Source organism: Sinocyclocheilus rhinocerous, unplaced genomic scaffold, assembly GCF_001515625.1.
Source record: "Sinocyclocheilus rhinocerous isolate Xijiao unplaced genomic scaffold, SAMN03320098_v1.1 scaffold14, whole genome shotgun sequence".
In the NCBI taxonomy this organism is placed as follows: Eukaryota; Metazoa; Chordata; class Actinopteri; order Cypriniformes; family Cyprinidae; genus Sinocyclocheilus; species Sinocyclocheilus rhinocerous.
This window is the reverse complement of record NW_015629561.1, coordinates 1,693,590-1,712,623: the sequence shown is the minus strand read 5'-3', so window position 1 is coordinate 1,712,623 and position 19,034 is coordinate 1,693,590. Positions and strand designations below refer to the sequence as shown.

General features: G+C 36.5%; 1 protein-coding gene across 1 annotated transcript in view; it reads left to right on the top strand.

Annotated features, from left to right (window-relative positions):
- LOC107739294 (cadherin-4-like) overlaps positions 1-19,034 on the top strand; it is a 238,594-nt gene that overhangs the window by 92,470 nt on the left and 127,090 nt on the right. The window contains exon 4 of the mRNA XM_016551374.1: positions 9,549-9,572. Coding sequence (XP_016406860.1) covers positions 9,549-9,572 — 24 coding nt within the window. The remainder of the gene's footprint in view (positions 1-9,548; positions 9,573-19,034) is intronic.

Genomic DNA, 19,034 nt, shown 5'->3' with positions numbered 1-19,034 from the left:
CTGTTGACAGAGAGTGAATTTGCATTTTCATTCAGCCCATCTGCTGTTTGGGATGTTTTGTGTAGCCTTATTTCACAAAGCTAAAGTCAGACCATTCTGTTTTTGAAATTATACAGTCTAATGTAGATGTTTTTCTATCTTTTCTCTCTTTTTTTTTTTTTTTTTTTACAATGTCCTTATTTATATATTGTATAGTTTGTATTTTATATATTTTCTAAACTGTATTTATCTGTATTATGTCTACTGTTAGTGTTAAGTGTTAACTGTATGCACCAAGGGTCTGAGAGTAACGCAATTTCAATTCTCTGTATGTATGTGCTGTACATGTGGCAGAATTGACAATAAAGCAGACTTTGACTTTGACTTTGACACACACACAATCTTTTTGCTATCTTAGTGAGGACATTGCATAGACTTCCACTGATTTTATATCAGGTTAATTATATAATACTAATGATATGATCAGCTAACCCAACCCCTACCCCTAAACCTACCCCTCACAAAAACATGTGCAAACACTAGATTTAAATAAAAAACATCTTTTGGCTGATTTATAAGCCTTTTTAACTAGTGAGGACCAGTAAAATGCCCTCACTAGTGGGTTGTCATGATCTTTCACTATACAAGTGAGGACATTTGTTCCTCACAAGTGTTAAACCAGTACACACACGCACAGATTTAATTGATTTCTTTCCCAAAATGCATTGACTGATGTTTACATATGAATAAAAGCCTACATTATAATCTGTCATATAAATTGGTCTCTTCATTAGAAATTAGCCTGCTGATTGCCACCATTGATGGACACATTTTTTTTTATAATATTAAAAATGCCTGTATGACAGTATATTCTGCAGTTCTTCCCTGCTGTACCGAATATCTATACATTTCAAAGTATCATATCGAAGTTAGAAATTCAAATATTGTGACAAAATAAATTTTGTAGGGTGCCACAAATTTGTTAAAATTTCCAAAGGGTGCCACGACTAAAGAAAGGTTGGGAAACACTGCTCTAAAATATGAGACACCAATGTTTCTGGAGTTTAAGACACAGAATAGGACACATGCTTATTCGATAATGGTTTTATTTTCTGTTTGGGTTTATGTATATACTTTATTTTCTAAGATTAAAGTATTGTTAGATGCCAGTGTTTCCTGATATATTTGCTATGCAAAGATTTGATTTCAAAAACAGTATCGTAGCTATTAAACTTATCTTGTTGTGATTTTAAATCTGTATTTAACCTCAGAACGATCACAATGTAAAAAGAGGTGCTAAAGTCAGATTTTTTTTAGTGGCTGTGCTTTAAAATTGAATTATTATCATCTTAATTTAAGGGGATTTTTGAGGATTTTGAAAGTCTGACAGTAATCAGTGTTGAGTACTACTGTAAGGTTAAGCCTGCCTGGTTTAACTGTTTAAAAATGATTAACAGTTGAAAACATTCATTAGAAATTTAGAAAAGTAATCAAAAAGTAATCAAATGTAATCAGTTACATTACTTTAATAAAGTAATTGAAATAGTTACACTACTTATTACATTTTAAATAGGGGAACTTGTAATCCGTAACCTATTACATTTCCAAAGTAACCTTCCCACACTGTTACTAACCTTGGTTATTTTATATTTAAAAGCAGCATAAGAGTTGTGGCACAGTGGATGAATATAAAGTCATCCACTTTACTTGATTTGATATGCCTTTTTAACATAACAGTGTTACTGTAAGATATATGACTACAGAACTTCTGGTTCTCATCCAATTTTTAATGTTTTGTCAGAACAGCAGGCAATGAGTGAAAAACAATTCAATGATTATGTATAACGAAATCTGCTGATGAAGCTGTTGGCCCCCTACTAGCCCTTGGAGTTCTTTCTCTGTTGGTAGTCAAGAGAATTTGTCTTACTCTGTGTGTAAAAGCACTGTTTACCTCCTCTCCTCCTGAGCTCATTCTTTTCTGACATATCTACCAAAATATCTTTCATACCTAACAGCACGTAGCACACTACATTAAATAAAATCTGCCTCAGTCTGTGCTGGTTTGGCACAAAAAGTGACCTTTTTCCCCCCTATTTGTGACATTTGTGTGTGTGTGCTACACTTTCTCACAAACTGTGGCTGACTACCCTTCATTTCTAATTAGACAACGATGCGCATGTAAAACATAATACGCATGTAAAAAATCATAAAAACAAACACTCACTCAAACATGCGAGCATGTATAAAAACAAGGGAAAATATTTTGTGGTGATGCCATTGTATGCAATTTGTAAGTCGCTTTGGATAAATGTAAATGTAAAATGTGTTAATGTGCTGTATGGACATCAAAACATAAACAATATTTTCTCCTTTTCCTTGCTTTTCTTTATTGGCCAGCCCATCAACACTGATGCAAGAAAATGTATCTCTTATCTCATATTTTTCTTAGAACTTGAAAACTGCATTAAGAGATTTGGGAGCATAATATTGCATCCATAGATGAAACTTAATAACATGAGGCTCAGTTGATTTACTCATAAATATTGTTCATCAGCAGTTTCTTACTCAAAAAAGAATCATATCTTACCAGCATTGCATTAATTTGCTCCTGACAAAGCAGGCATATTATGAGCATCTTAGCTTTGCAAGAATTTATGCTTACTTTCATCCAAAAATCAGAGAGCCATATGGTCAGACGTCTATGTTCTTTTAATTTGCAGAAGTTATTGAAACCAAAAGTCTGGATCAGCACCAGTTGTGTCTAGTTAGGCCTTTGTGCTGAGAATCACAATATCAAACTTGACCATAAGGCTTTTAATAGTATAGTCTCTATGCAGCTTACAGATGAAAACAGGTTATTACAGTTTGTGATGTAGTACTTCAGCGCTATTTAGTAGAGCCCGACCGATATGGGTTTTTTGGGGCCGATACCGATATTAGGGAGTAAAAAAAGACCGATATCGATATATCGGCCGATATTCTTTGTGTATATTATAGTACAGTACCAGTCAAAAGTTTGGACACTTTCCCATTCGTGTGTACAAACATTTGACTGGTACTATATATAGAATACAGTATATACATAAACAGAATATATATACATAAACACATGTTTTGCAATGATCACTCAAATGTGGTGATGAAACACTTATAATGACGTGACAGAGATGCGTAATGGAGGCAGGGCATTTAACAATTTAACAATAAACTTTATTATCCAAAATGAGTCTGACATCAGTGCACTGAACAGTAAAGTTGAAGTTTATTCAACTTTAATTAAATTTAATTCCATTCAACTTTATTCCGTTGAAGTTTATTTCACTTCGGAACATTCATTCACGGATTTGCACTACTGTCTTCACACACAGACGAAACTTACTAGAGAAGTGTGAAGTGTGACATAATATACCTCTGTAAATAAATACAAAATAAATTCACGTCTCGCGCACTTTAATGCCCTTTGAATGTAACGTGTACGTTCCCTTGGAACTGGAATCATGGTGGAATTTCATGTGAAGTCCACTTCGCAGAGCACTTATGGTCGAATAAGACAACACTTAAATGCTGCTGCCTGAACAAGAGACCTCCTTACTGAAGTGAAAGTGTTGACTGGTGTCACTATCTCGCGAACGCGCCGGTGGATCTCCACCAAATTCGGGGGATTCCTTCAGCTCGAGGAGCCCTATCGAACGCCACCCTCCGCGCGTTATGGCCGTTCAAAGTTTCAATGGTTTTCCATAGACTTAAGCTTTAAAGCGTTTCATCCAGGTCGCCAGTAGCAAACAATGGAGTGCACTCTGCTGGACAAACTAAGTAATTACACCATTTCAAACATTTTATCTGCGTTATATGTTCTGTAAAAAAAAATGTTCATATCGGCGGCATATTCGCCAATACGATATATCGGCGGCAGGCTCATATCGGCCGATAATATCGGCAAAACTATATATCGGTCGGGCTCTACTAATTAGCTTTAAATGTGAAAGCATTTTGGTGATATGATGGACTACAGCAGATTTTAATACGCAATACAGAGCAACTGCTGCACCAGCACACACAACCCCATAATTCCAAGCCGCACACCATAGTTTTATAACATAGGATAACATTTTGTACTGTCAGAAACTTTTTACCCCTGTGGCACAATACATGTGGCATTGTAATAATTTTTCATCTTCAGTTCTGCTTGCCGGAACGACTCCTCACCTCTCTGTAATTTCATAAATTTGCAGTCCTTTTTTAACCCTCTTTTCCTGTAGCTAATACTGTACTTTTGCACTGTGATGCAGCAATTTAATCCTTTTATAGATGGAATACTTCAGCTCCCTATCTTGTATTTTTCAAGACACTGGTTTAAGGTTCCTGTGAACACTGGGGGACATGACTCCCCACCCTGAAAAAAACTCACCTGTGCCTCTTCCCATTTTATTTTTCTTGAATTTTTCAAGAGGCTACATTTTTTTGACCAGTTGATCAAGAGGAGTGCTGGTTTCAGAAAAGTCTGGTTGTTATGTTTGCAAGAATGTTTTAGTGTTCTGAATTTTGTACAAAATATCTCAGCTTGTTAATTGTATAATGTAGATGTTTGTTGTATACAATTATAAGAAATGTTTCTTGAGCAGTGAATCAGAATGATTTCTAAAGGATCCTGTGACATTAAAGACTGGAGTAATGACTGCTGAAATTGCTTTTTAAATTGTAAAAAATATTTGTTTTTACTGTATTTTTTATCAAGTAAACGCAGCCTCATAGAGTAAAACAGACTTATTAAAAAAAACAAAAACATTTATAATCTTAATTATTCCAAACTTTTTTCAACAAATATGAATAAATACTGTAACAAATATATTGCTCATTTTTAGTTAATGCATTAACTAATGTTAACTAATAAGACCTTATTGTAGAGTGTTAGCAATGAATTAATATAATTTACATATGAAGTATTCATATTCATTTAATTATGTATATACACCTCTCTCTCTCTCTCTCTCTCTCTCTCCGAAAATGTTACATGTAGTGCTTCAGTAGTGCGTTCCTGCTACAAATCTCCAGCAGTTTAGTATTACACTTTTCCTATGGTGTTTTTCAGTGCTATTCCTTTAGCTGTATTTTCTTTTGTTTAACAACAACAGGTATGACAAGCCATGTGCCATCTTATCACACCATTCTACTGTATCGCCTAAAGTGCTAGTTCTGTACTTTAGGATTTTGCTGGAGTATCAGCACTGGCCCAGTGCATCCCTTTAATGTGTGAGACAAGGTGAGAGTCCAGCTGGGGAAATTACAGAGCCAGCTGCTGATTGAACCACTGATGGAGACCATTTGAGCCTCAGCGCTGCAGCAGGAAATTGAATTACCCTCACAATCTGTTTGTGCTGTATGTGCATCCCTCTGTTGTTCAGTTACCTCTGCCATGTGTGTGTGTGTGTATATGTTTGTGGAGACTGTTTTCGATTACCTCGCTGTATGTGTGAAATCCTCCTGATCTGCTCTACGGTTGCACGCGCCCAGATTTAACCATGTCACACCTACAGGATATTACCTCTTTTATGGTGTGTCACATGATTGTGAGAGGCTGCGCCCACAAACTGGGAAAGGTTTGAGATATGAGATGATGCCTGAAGGCTCCAGACCTACTAAGCCTGGTTATTAGATTGAAAGTGATATTATTTGGTTACTTTGGACCCCAGTTCAGATGATGGTTTGCACTTCCATCCTCACATTATCCATACTAAAGCTAGATCCTCAAGACCAAACTCCATTTTTACTCCACAGCATAGATAGCATAAAGCCTACCCTGATGAAAAGACCAGCATGAATTTTCTTGCAGTTCGCCAGGAATACTTGTGCTGGTTAGGCTAGTTAAGAAGTCTGATGGGGACACCAGCACACATGGATCTAAGGCAATGTCTAAATTAATCCAGATACGTTTGAAAACAGTGTTTTCATTTCAAAACACACTCTGTCCACACTAGTGTTTTCAAACATTTCCTAAAATGATGGAAAACATAAGAATAATTCTTAATGTGGTTTGAAAGTGACTTCTGTGTGAGATGTGCTGCATATATTACTTTTAACAATAGACAATTTACCTTTTTTGTCCACAAAACTTACCTAATGTGACCATCCCTTTAGGGTTGCCACGGCGGCCGCTATTTCTGGCATTAGCATAAAATATCTTCTTCTATGGATGTTTTTTTCTTTCAGGTCAACTACTTACAGAGCAACAGTTTGAAGAGAATCTTGCTTCGCAAATTAGCTTAATTTGACGTGTTTACATTTATAGCTACCTGAATAATAATACTGTTTAAGGTTATGGTTACAATAATAATCTACTGTAGTTGCAAAGACATTTGAAGGGAACTCTACTGCCTCCTTGAGTACTGAAGGTTATTACACTTAAAAATAAAGGTGCTTCAAAAGGTTCTTCAAGCGATGCCATAGAAGAACCATTTTTGGTTCCACAAAGAACCATTCAGTCAAAGGTTCTTTAAAGAACCATCTCTTTCTTACCTTTTTATAATCTGAAGAACCTTCTTTCGCCACAAAGAACCTTTTGTTAAACAGAAAGGTTCTTCAGATGTTAAAGGTTCTTTATGGAACCATTTAGACAAAAAGGTTCTTCTATGGCATCGTGAAGCACCTTTATTTTTAAGAGTGTACCACTGACACGAGCACACGTTTAGTATGGCATTTTTGTGTAAAGAATATTACTGGCTTAATCCTGTTGCACATAAATAATTAGTAATAGACAAAAGCAATTTACTAAAGCAAACATGCTGTGTTTTTCCACTCTGACTTTGGCATGTATCCAGTTAGCATTTTTTTGTGGCTGAATATGGCAAAATACCTTATCCAAATTGGAATAAACAGGATGCAAACATGTGCTGATGTGGGAGATGCGGGTTTAAATCCAGCCCATTTGGCTCTTTTCTCCCCAATCTCCTATCAATACAATGACAATAAACATTAAAACTATATATGTGTATTCCAGCTCTGGTGAAGCTCATATAATGCAAACAGTTCAGAATGATGTTTATTTTCGCAATCACTGCTTCTTATACCATAAACCCTCAGCAGTGCACTTCTGCTTATTTAAGCAATCAAGAACGTTTACCTCATTGTTATTCTGTACGCAACCCATTAGTAATAATTAATCAAACCAAACAAATGGCAGAAAACAATAAAGTCCATTGTTGTTTTTTCATAATCAGACAGCTAATTAATTTGTATGAAGCCAACTTTCTGGCTTTCTCTCCAGTAGGGAGAAAGACATGGAGGAACATGGAAATTTCTACTTCTCACTACGCTCACTCCAATTAATACAGAAATCCATGTGGAACGGAATATTGTTTGTTGCCATTTGCGCAATGAATTATTCATGGTTTTGTTGTGGGAGTGTTTTGTTGGTAGATACATTTCTTTGCATCATCTTCTTTCTCATTCTGTCTCCCTCTGTTTGGTTTAACAAGACCCAGCAGAATTGTGAATTACTTCTGCACTTAAAATGAAACTTTAGTACATTTGCTTGTTCATTAGTGCAATTTTAATTATATTGGCTGGGTATTGTTAAAAGAATGTGTTCAGTAATGTGTTGCAGAGGATCTTCTGAGACCTTGCGGTTCTATCACATTGCTACAAAACCCAAGAGGCAAGATGTAAAGAAGAACTTGCACGATTCTGCACGGTTCATAGGAAACATTCACAATGGCTGTAGTTTGGGTATTTCTTGCTGTGCGCAGGCAGTGACCGAAAACACTATTGAACAAGAAACAGAGTAATCTGTATTTTCAGAGAGAGAAATAAATTGCGATGACCTTTCCATTTCAAAGATGTATGAGAGAACGCATGTATAGTCATCTAGCTAGAGTGATTTAAATACATAACGGGAGCGCGTGACTCAAGGGAACAGACAGTGTATAGACAGAAAAGGCTGAATGGGTCCTTGTAATGCTGCAAATGTTTTATGAAATTATTTTCTTCAGGCAGATGCTGCTTAATTGAACCTAAACACGTGTCTGCATCTCAAATGAATCATCAGTGGAGGAGAGTTTCTTAGTTCATTATTCAAATGAAAGAAGTATTTATTTTTAAGATTTCTTTCAGGGTAGAAGCAAGTTCCTTGATGTTTTACAGTTGGCTAAGTTTGCCCTGTACGTGCTGGGAGTCTGAAATCGTAACAGTGATTGTTAGTCATCTCCTGGTGAGCGCTACAAGGTTTAGGCATGGGCGAGAGTTCAGACACAGCGTTAGAGTCTGCATCCTTGCCAAAATACCCAGATTGTGTGCCAATGAGTCTGCGTGAAGCCTTGGGGAGGAGAAAGGAACTGCCTGAATTCGCAGCAGCGGGGGATGAGATACTGAATAAATGAGAAATTGTTGTTCATGTAAAATAAAGGAACATTGTTTGGAAGACCTACAGCACTCTGGATTTTCTGTGTGTGTAAGTGTGATTTTTTTATTTTTCCCCCATGCAGAAGTTTTGAAACATGGATTTCATACTCGCAGATGAAGGAATGCATGAACGTGGAGACAAAACTGTAGTTCAACCAGAAGAAGATGCAGTCAGTTGAGCTGGCTAGTTGAAAATTGAATTCGCCTTTCCTCATTTTGCATAGAGAGTGAATTGGAACTCCTGAAATGTGAAACAAAAAATAAAGGGATAAACCTTGGAAGAGTTGAAGGTTTGAACGTTCAAGAGCAGGGTTATTCTCAGTTGTTAGCATTATACCCTAAATTATAATGGCACACGCAAGAGTGTTAATATTGGCTGTGATTTGGCATTAATACATTACTATTACTGGTAATAAACATTTTTGACAATGTTGCCAGTTACATTGTGTAGTTTGCATTTCTTACAGAAATGGTTACAAACAAAACCAAAGCAGTCAACTGTTGTGACTCCAAGCAACACATACTTAGTGGCGTTTTGTTCCTGAATGATTTTTTTTTTCTTTTCTTTTAAAAATAATGGAATGATTATTTGATTCATACAGAGATTCACTTGTTTTCTTCCTGAATGAATCAGTGTTTTTGAATGAATTAATTGAAAGAACATTTGAAATGTCTCACTCATATGGGAAGTGACTTGATTTGTTGCTCAATTAATCAGTTTATTTGAACAAATTGGTTGAATGAATGATTCAGAAGATTCATTTATTATTGAATCAGTGTGTTTTAAAGAATGGGTTAAATGAAAGATTGGACGACTCACTGTGGTTTTTTTGTTGTTGTTGTTTTTACAATCAAACAAATCTGTTTTTGAATGAATTGGCTGAATTAACAATTCAATGACTTGCTTATATTTCAGTCAATTGAATGAAATAGTGTCTTTGAATATGACTGTTGAATGATTCGAATGACTCAATTACCCAGCTACAGTAGCAAAATTGTTGTTAATCTAACCTGTCTCTGCTCTCATTGTGTCTTAATATGTTATATTAAACCCAATGTATGCATATTGTCAAAGTTTGTTGTACTGCATCCTTTTGATTTTTTGCTAATATCTGAGTTGTGTATAAAAGTTGTTCTCATTTTCTAACCATCTCTCTGTTTTCTCTCACTTGTAGATACCCTGCTGTCATCTGGCCATGGTGAGTACTTGAGAAATATGTTCCCGGATACAGCTCTGCATGACTCTGAATATGCCAGATCTCAAATGTGATTATTATTTTTCAATGTTGGTCCGCAAGCACGCGTGACTCCATCCGAATGGAGCATCGCTGCGGCAGCAGATGTACATCTTATTTTCTGAAATGCATACTTTCGGGTCTGTTGGCTGACACAGAGAACCCAATCTTTGTTAGTGATTACTGAAGACTCACCTCTGCTCCCTCGGTTCTGTTCTGAGTTTCAGAGCTGGCACATTTTCCCAGCATGCTCGTTCAGTCATTCTCGACTCACTTCGGTCAATCACCCCTTGCGGTTCTATTGTTCGGTTCACACGCGTTCGGTCTGGCTGTTTGTCAAAGATGAGGCGCTTACTCTGGGAGTCGCTGTATAGACAGACCTCTTTTTTCATGTACATTTGACTCAGCGAGGGGCAATCTTTAAAGTGTGTTTTTGCTATTGAATTTATGCTGTTATATATTCTCAAATTGCCTCCCATTTTTAGCAAAATGGAGCGCAGGAAGTATCACGCATGTGCTGGATATAATGGACTGTGTGACCAGCATATAGTCCACCTGCAGAGCTGCTAGGGCCGCTAGAAAAATAACACCTGCGCTGACCATTTCTGCATCCATTTGGAGATGGAGAGCAAGAGCGAGATCAGAAAGGAGTGAAAAAAAGTCTTGCAGAGTCTGGGCTTAAAGGGCAGTCCTGTCCTAAACTTGAGCTGTATATGTTTTGCACTCAAAGCACACTTGCCCGCAATGCTTTGTGGAAACAAGACGTGGCACTGGGTCCGTTTTTTTCTGTTTACTCTGCACTTTGCACGAAAATAGGATATGTGCAGGCCAGCAGGGTCTGTATTTCCAGGCCAGCACATTTTACTTTTTTTGCCAGTGCTCTTTTGTCAGACAGTAAGCTGGTACAAATAGTGTGCTGCCCTTCAAGATTTCTGCAAATGCACCATAATGGATAATAATATGGCTAATGCAAGCGTTTTGAATAGCTTGAAAAGGATGAAAAAAAAAAAAACTCTCTGCAGACCAGAGAATTTCTTTATTTTAAAAAATGAATGCATTTTTCCTGTGTTTGTATGGTGTTAGTGTAAACAAAGCAAAGGGCCATATGGTTGAAGCAATGTAGAAAGATGTTGACGACATCATCCTGACAACAGTAACGGTGATGGTCACTGTTTAGACAGCAGGCATTACTCCTCCGGCTGCTTTACACAAATGTGTTCGCACAAACACGTGCACATTTTCTTCTCCTGTCCAGAGCCATTGTGAGTGTGACTCAAATTGGTTAGACCTGGTTAGAAAGGTAGTGCATGTTTAATAGCACATATACTATACACTATGCATAAAAAGTGTAAAAGAGAGATGGAGGAATGAAGATGAAAGTGTGAATGAAGGAGAACTCTGTGTCCTTGGCCTTTGTGTGGGACTGGCTGCACTCTGTGGTTTTGATGACAGAAAGCTTTACAGCTACAGAAAACGACACATTTTTTTTTTTTTAGATCTGCTTTTTTCCCCCCGAACAGATTGCAGTTCGTCCTTTCATTGCCATTTCCCTTATATTTTGATGCCTTATCTGTGGTGGTTTGTTTGGGTCCGTTTTTTAAAACCCACTGACAGTGTTGCTAAGATAAGATATGGTGGCTAAAAGTCCCACCTATCAGTTAAATGATGCATTTTTTATTACTTACATTTTAATACAATATATAAAAATATAAGTGTGTTTAATGTTTTTTTATTTATAATATTGAGCAAAATATGGCCGCCCAATGACTTGCCTTGACTTTGCTATGTTTCACCTCCACTGCAAATTATTTCTGTCCATTTCTCTTCTTTTGTCTCTCTCTCATTCTCTCTACCCCCGCCCTCACTCTTTCACAGTTTAATTGGCGCTACCTGAGGTAGGCCGAGGTGTAATTGTTATAGTATAAAGTGCCTTGGTCGGCTGGTTTTAAAGCCTTTTATCTGTAATCTCCCGATTGATTATGCGTTTTTCTGCCAGCCGAGCAAATTGTTCAAACCCATCAGGTGCACGGCGGGGAAAAAAACAGCGAAAGAGGAGCTTCAGCTGTGCAACAGCCAAATCACAGAGCACATCGGCTAGAACATCAAATTTAGTGACAGACAACACAATGCTGCTTTTTAGTTTACACACACAGACAAATGAAACACAGATGTCTTCCTCGCTCCCCGTGTCGCTGAGGGTTAAAAATGGAAAAAAAGGGGAAGATTAAAAAGTGTGTAATTGGGGGTGGGGGGTATAATAAAAAGGAAGTGTTTTTTGTCTGTTGGCATGTCATTTATCAAAACATTATTTAGGCTGCAATGAATTGCAGTGAATGATTTCTACACCGTTATTGCAATTCTGCAGGCAGCTTCACAGTCCACCCAATTTGATCAATATCTTATTCAGCACGGGTGTATTTTTAATACAATACAGTAATGAACGCCGCCACCCAGGGGACTTGGCGTAGCCTCTTATTCTGCATATCCGTCTCAAATGAGCCCTCCTGTTAGCCTGTCATAATGTTAAAAAAATGCCATGGTAGGAAATGCATTAGTCTTGAGTATTAGATTTTAATACAGTGTTGAGGAGCAAATAAGAGGAACATAATAGCTGAGGTTAATGTGGGTGTGATCCAAAACCAGTTGACAGAAATGAAGATAGATAACTAGAAATATACTGTTCATACTTCGTATGCCAGGGAAAATCCCACCCATTCATTGTTTTTTTTTTCGCTCTCCTTCTGTTTCTCTCCCAGGAGAGCTATATCTGTCCTGCTAATAGGTTCACCATTGGAGTGGCTCTCTAGTAGTCATGCAGTGAGGTGAAACATCCAATTTGGCTGCCTCTGGTGGGAGCAGTGTCCAGACCCTTACCATTAAGTTGGCATTGTGGGATAGAGATCCTGGTTGTAGATTGGCAATGATATGACAGGTGTTGCCTTTGCAATTAGGACTGGTTTTAGTGTGTGTAAGTGTGTGTGAGTCAGATTTACCTACACTGCAAGGACAAAATGTACCCACAATGATGGTAAAACTTGAATTCACCTACAGTGCATTGTTGGGAGCAGACAATGGTTCCCTTGAGGATAACAGTGTAATGTTTCAAAGTTTTTTGGATTAAACTTTTTAATGTAGTTTTTTGAGGATTGTGTATTTTAAACACCTGATTTAGGTCGGGGTTTTTTTGTGGGTTTAATGAATGTGTAATTTATTTATTCTACCCGTCTTCCAAAATACTAAATTAATTCAGCTGGACACACTTTCCTTATTTTCTCCACAACAAATGGCCAAGCAAGCGCAGACACTGACAAGATACACGATACAGAATGAGACCAAACGCGATGTCAGCACGTCATTTTTGTAATAATTAATAACTAATTTGTGGCGTGCTTTCAAACATACACAGTAAAGACCAGTGTCAGTGCAAATGGATTAAATGGCACTGGATTTATAGCACAGGATTTATCAATCCTGAAAGTAATTTCTGAAACGGTGACTGTGTGAGCAAATTATTACGAGTTAATACAACAGGTATTAATGTGAGTGGTGTTGTGCACTATGCTGTTATTTTGACAGAACTGAGACTTTGAGAATGAATAGTGTGGCCAATACTGCTGTTTATTTTATTTTATTCATCTTTAAAAAGCTATAATAAAGAATACATAGTGTGGTCAACTTGGCTTTATTATTTTATTTTATTTTATTTTAGTATTTATTATTATTTATTATTTAATATTTTATAAAATTAAATAAATAATTAAAAAACTAATTTTGTGTGTCCAACCTACTTGCACAAGTGGTTATTTTTAGCAATTCGCACACAATATGTTCGATAGATTTCACAAGCAAATTAGCACTCTTTATTTGGGATCTTAGTAAATCGGCCAGCAAGTATAAAATTCTTAGTATAGCTCTTCAGTATCAGAGTTTATTTCAGTTAATTGTTTGACACTTTAAGTATTTAGGGAACTGCCTTTTTAACGATTTTAAAGAGTCACACATTACCTCATATTATTTGCCATCAGCTGTTGCCAGCCTCTGGAATGCAGAACTTGTGCTTTCTCAAATCGCCAGTATGTGTGTCAGTGGCGAGCGGTGACTTTTTTAACTGGGTATGCTGAGTGATAAGACCCCACAGAGGGTGGGGAGATGGGGGGGATTCCCCCGGTCTATATGTCTCTCTGCATCAGCTAAATGATTTTTTTTATTCCCAGTGAACAGGAGTTAAAACTCCCACCCGGGTGACACTACTCCAATGACAGACCATGCAAAATACCCAAAAATATAAAAAATATTGCAAAGTAACGTTGCAACCTTGCAAACAATAATAAAATCAGAGAAGGTCTTTAATTGTAAGCGACACGAGCATACGCAAAACAAAGGGAACAATATGATGTTTGTTATTATTAAAATTTTATATAGCCCACGTTTTTATAAAAAAATTTTTTAAATTTAACGCTAGGCAATAACGTACCTTCTAATAACGTAATATCTTCACCATACGTTGTCTATGACCAAAAAAGTTAGAAGATGTTTTCAGTGGATTTTAAAAATTTGCTTCAGAATCAGAATGAGCTTTATTGCCAGGTATGTTTACACATACGAGGAATTTGTTTTCGTGACAGAAGCTTCCACAGTGTAACAGAATGACAGGGACAGAACAAAAAAAACACAGATAATAAAAAATTTTAATAAATAAAAAATAGAACAAGTAAAATAAGGAATAAAAAATATACGCATTTGAGTTCCAATTATAAGCATCAGTCCTTTTGGCACCACAAGCTCCTTAAGGAAATAATCTCATATATATAAGCACAGGAGGCGCAGCAGATGGTGTGATAGAGGGTTACCACCAGTGAACTGTCACTTAGGAACCCGGATTTATAGTCTCTGATTCAACCCTGTACTTTAATTTAACTTTCATAGAAATGGAAGTTCTTCCTCTTCCTCTACACTAGGATGTTGTTCTTATGATGAAAAGACTTAAGACAATGACATTTGTCTTTTATTATACAAAGAAGCACACTGGTAAATAAATTTCACAGAGCCGCAGCTGTGCTAGAGCTGCACATCTGCTCTGCTGTAAGCCTGTGCTCCATATCCAGACTGGAAAAACAGTGGCAAACTGCATTACGGCTATCAGCTAGTTCAACTGGGCTCAGTTTCAGGAGCTAAAATAAATGTGTAGTTCTTAGGCCCTGCAGTGAGGTGAACAGGGAGGGAAAATACACTATTTAACTACGAAACTGATGGATGAACAGCTTTTGGTTTTTACCTTAGAGCTAACACCTGTTCTTGCGGTGGTCCAGGCTGACAGCTTTGGACTTGATGGCTTTCTGCCGTGTGGACTGTTATTCAAGACAATTAATAGGCCAAATTTGATCACACACAAGTAAATTTTTCTACCACGGTAGAGACTTTCCTTTAACTATGATAATTTCTGTCCCCTAACTTTACCCCTAAACCCAACTTTTACAGAAAGTATGATTGTTAAGCCGTTTTCCTCGTCGGGATTGTTGCCGCTACCTCAGTGATTTCAGGTTTTACTATCCTTCTGGGCACATTTAGTCCTCACAATGTAGGCAAAACCTGACCCACACACACACCAGAATTATTTCATCTTCCCTGGAGTTGAAAGCTGCCCTATTTTCTTTGCTAATTTTGAATTGGTCAAACATCCAGTGTTATGTATGTGAATTCGATCTCATGCCGTTACACTTAAAGTTTCATCCATAAATGTCCATCGCTGGAAATATTCATGCATTTATAATTAAATAAAACAGTAAGCCACAATATGTTGTTTTAAAGGGGTCATGAATTTCAGTTTTTGCTTTGCGAGGTTGTTTTTTTTAACAAAAACTGTCATAATTTAGAAATAAAAAGCCATTTTCAGCCCTGATTCAGTGTTATTTTAGTAGCATTCATAGATTAGTGGTTTGTGGTATAATTTAATATTAAGTTAATATTTTGGTGTAAATACACTGGATAATGTTAAGTTATTATTTCGAGGTAATAGTTTTTTTTTGTCTATATATGGCTATATAGGTTTTATTAAGTTTTAGTTGTTAGTTCTTCAACTAAAACTAAACGAAATTGAGAAATGTTACCTTGGTAGCTAACTGAAATAATTATATAATATTATAAAATATATAATTATAATATTATAATTATAGAATATTTTTATTTATTTTTATTTCAGCTAATGTTTGTTTTATTTCAGGTAATGAAAATCTAAAGTGATCTCGACTCCTGCACTCTCATGAATGCTTTTATCACAACTCACACAGTGCAAAGAGATTCATTGTGCGGTGTAGGCAGATATGTTTTTTTTTATACAGGTATGTGTTTTTATAGCACACTGATGTTTTGTTTGTCAGAAGATCAAGGACAGTTAAATTTCTCAATTCATGACTCCTTTAAAGTGGTTTTATGATGGTTAAGGGGAGTTAATAGGTCAATTATAGGCATTTGGGCAGCATAAACTGGTGACAACAGCTATATTATAAAATGATTCATTCAATAATAATTAAACGTATTACTTAAAATAATGAGAATAATTACAATGATCAGGAAATATACACCAATAAAGTTTCTTATGAATAATAATTACAATAAACAATTCTTCCAGCAAGTGATATTGTTCATTAGCCTGAGAGCTGGCTGTTTGCGGTTGCCAAGCAACATTGGAACTAGGCGCATTATTATAGAACTCAGCTGATGATGCACATATCACCTAAAGCCTGAAATTCTATTTTGCTAATACTGTAATCTACAGTAGTTTTGATAGCAAACTTTTATTGACCTTTACACTGAATTTTGCCAAAAGCTTGTCCACATGTTGTAACGGTTGGCCTTGTGTGAGTCCATTTAGACTCTAGGGTAAATATATTCACTCCATCTGCTGTTTTAACGCAGGCTTGCACCTCTCATTCACTCGCTCTCGCTCTCGCTCTCATTCAAAGGCAGTGTAGCATTAAGGCCTATGGAGAACAACTGTGTCCGGGCAAATCCCTACACAAATTAGAGAGCAAAAGCCATTATTACATCCAATGTCTTCATGGCACTCCCAGCAGTTAAATTACAACCTTTTTGCTCCTGTTCTCAGTCAAAGAACAAAAGAGAAACCATTTTCATTACCGCCAGTCTGTCCCTTTTTCTCCTTTCCCTCTAGATAGGAGGAATAGGAACAAGCCGTTTGTTAGATGCTTAGTTGGTATCACACATGCATGTTAGACTTAAAATAAAAGAGGAAGGGGGTGCGAAAGAGAGAGCTTTTCATTAACGGAATTATATTTCACTGACTCAATGCATTGAGAATGCTAGCGCCGTTCTCACACCTCAGACGGCACGCACGTCACACACACACACTTGAAACTCTTCACTTTACTTTCCTGTCAGGTTTTCTGAAGCAAGTCATACTTCAGGTTCAAACTTCTGCTTTGTTGCTTTTTTGTAACAAGAGAAGCTCTCCACCTAAAAAAAATGTCTAAAGGTCAAAAGAAAGCTAAAGCTTAGTGGAATCATGTACTAAATTCTGCTCTGCGTCTCGGTGCGGACCTACTTTCATTGTGTAAACATACGATACGGACTACAATGACATTTAACATCAAGCTGTCATGTTTTGCTGTTATCGTAGAAAAAGCTGCTGCTTGTAACTTTTTTACATTTCTACATTTTTAAGTAGCAAGACTATAGCTCAGATGTTTTCTTTTTGTAGCTTTATGTAGCATGACAAAACTATTTTTGTCACACTCTCACATTTTGTGCAACTTAGGCATTGTTGAAACACATCATTCTAGAATGTTCTTGCTGTCTGAGATATCATTCATTCAGTCATTCACTCATTCAAGTCATACATAAGGTTCATAAAAGAGACTCGGAACCATCAGAAGTCTTTGTACAGTATTTTACATAATCTTTTTGTATGGGAATATTTTGTTGAACACTGCTAATTATCACTATTTAAATAAAATAAAATTAGATTTTATATAAATGGAGAGTTTAAATTTTTTTTTTAACTATTAAATGATTTCCATTAAGGGTAACACTTTATTTTAAGGACCTATTCTTACTATTAACTAGTTGCTTATTAGCATGCATATTACTAGCATATTGGCTGTTTATAAGTACTTATAAAGCACATATTAATGCCTTATTCTGCATGATTTTATTCTAGATCCCTTAATCCCTTAATAAAATCAAATTTAATTTTATTTAAATAGTTAAGATATCTGAGATCAGACATACCATCAAATCGGTTGTTAGCGATCCTGCAGGCCATTTCAAATATACAGGTGTCTTTAGTCAGTTTACACCTATTTCGCTTTCTTTTTTAAATGACATTGTTAATCAACTCAAACCTACTGGTTCACCCTTAGATATAATTCCCTCACGGTTATTTAAACAAGTGTTCAATGTAATGGGTCCGACACTTTTAAATTTGATTAATAAATGCCTCGAGTTAGGAGTTGTTCCTGACTATTTCAAACATGCCTCGGTACAACCCAGACTTAAGAGGCCTAATTTAGATTCCTCTGATTTATCAAATTTTAGACCCATTTCTAATCTTCCATTTTTAGCAAAAATTATAGAGAACGTAGTTTTTCATCAACTCCAAAGTTTCTTGGTCGATTACAAAATTTTTGATGCGTTCCAATCAGGCTTTAGAAAATTTCACTCCACTGAGACGGCTCTTTTAAAAGTGTTTAATTACATTCTTTTAGCTACCGACCCTGGAGATTCTGTAGCACTGGTACTTTTAGACTTGAGCGCTGCTTTTGACACTGTAGACCACAATGTTCTTCTTTCCCACTTAGAACAGGCAGTGGGCATTAGAGGTTCTGCCCTAAATTGGTTCCAGTCTTATTTTAGGAACAGTTAATATTGGCAAATTTCACTCTTCTTCTGTACCTTTGACCTGTGGGGTCCCGCAAGGCTCTACTCTAGCTCCCATGTTATTTTCCTTGTATATGCTTCCCCTCGGATTTATTTTTGTTTATTTATTTATTTATTTTAAGTATGGTATAAGTTATCATTGTTATGCAGATGACACACAAATATATCTTTCTTTGAAACATAAGAATGGATTAGACCCATAAAACCCAAAGATCATGCATGATTCTACGCAGACGCTACAACCCGTTGGCCGCCTGCCTCTTGGATGTTAAAGCATGGATGTCCCTAAATTTCTGAATGAGAATAAAACAGAGATTGTGGTGTTTACCCCTTCAGATACATACTGTATACCAAATCTAAATCTTGGTGTTCTGGCACCTTATGTAAAGCCGTACGTGAAAAAGCTGGGTGCGGTGTTGGACAGTGCCTTAAAGCTTGATAGGCAAGTTAACCAAGTTGTGAAGTCAAGCTTCTATCAGTTGCGAACACTGGTAAAAATGAAGTCCTTTCTTTCTTTTACTAATTTTGAAA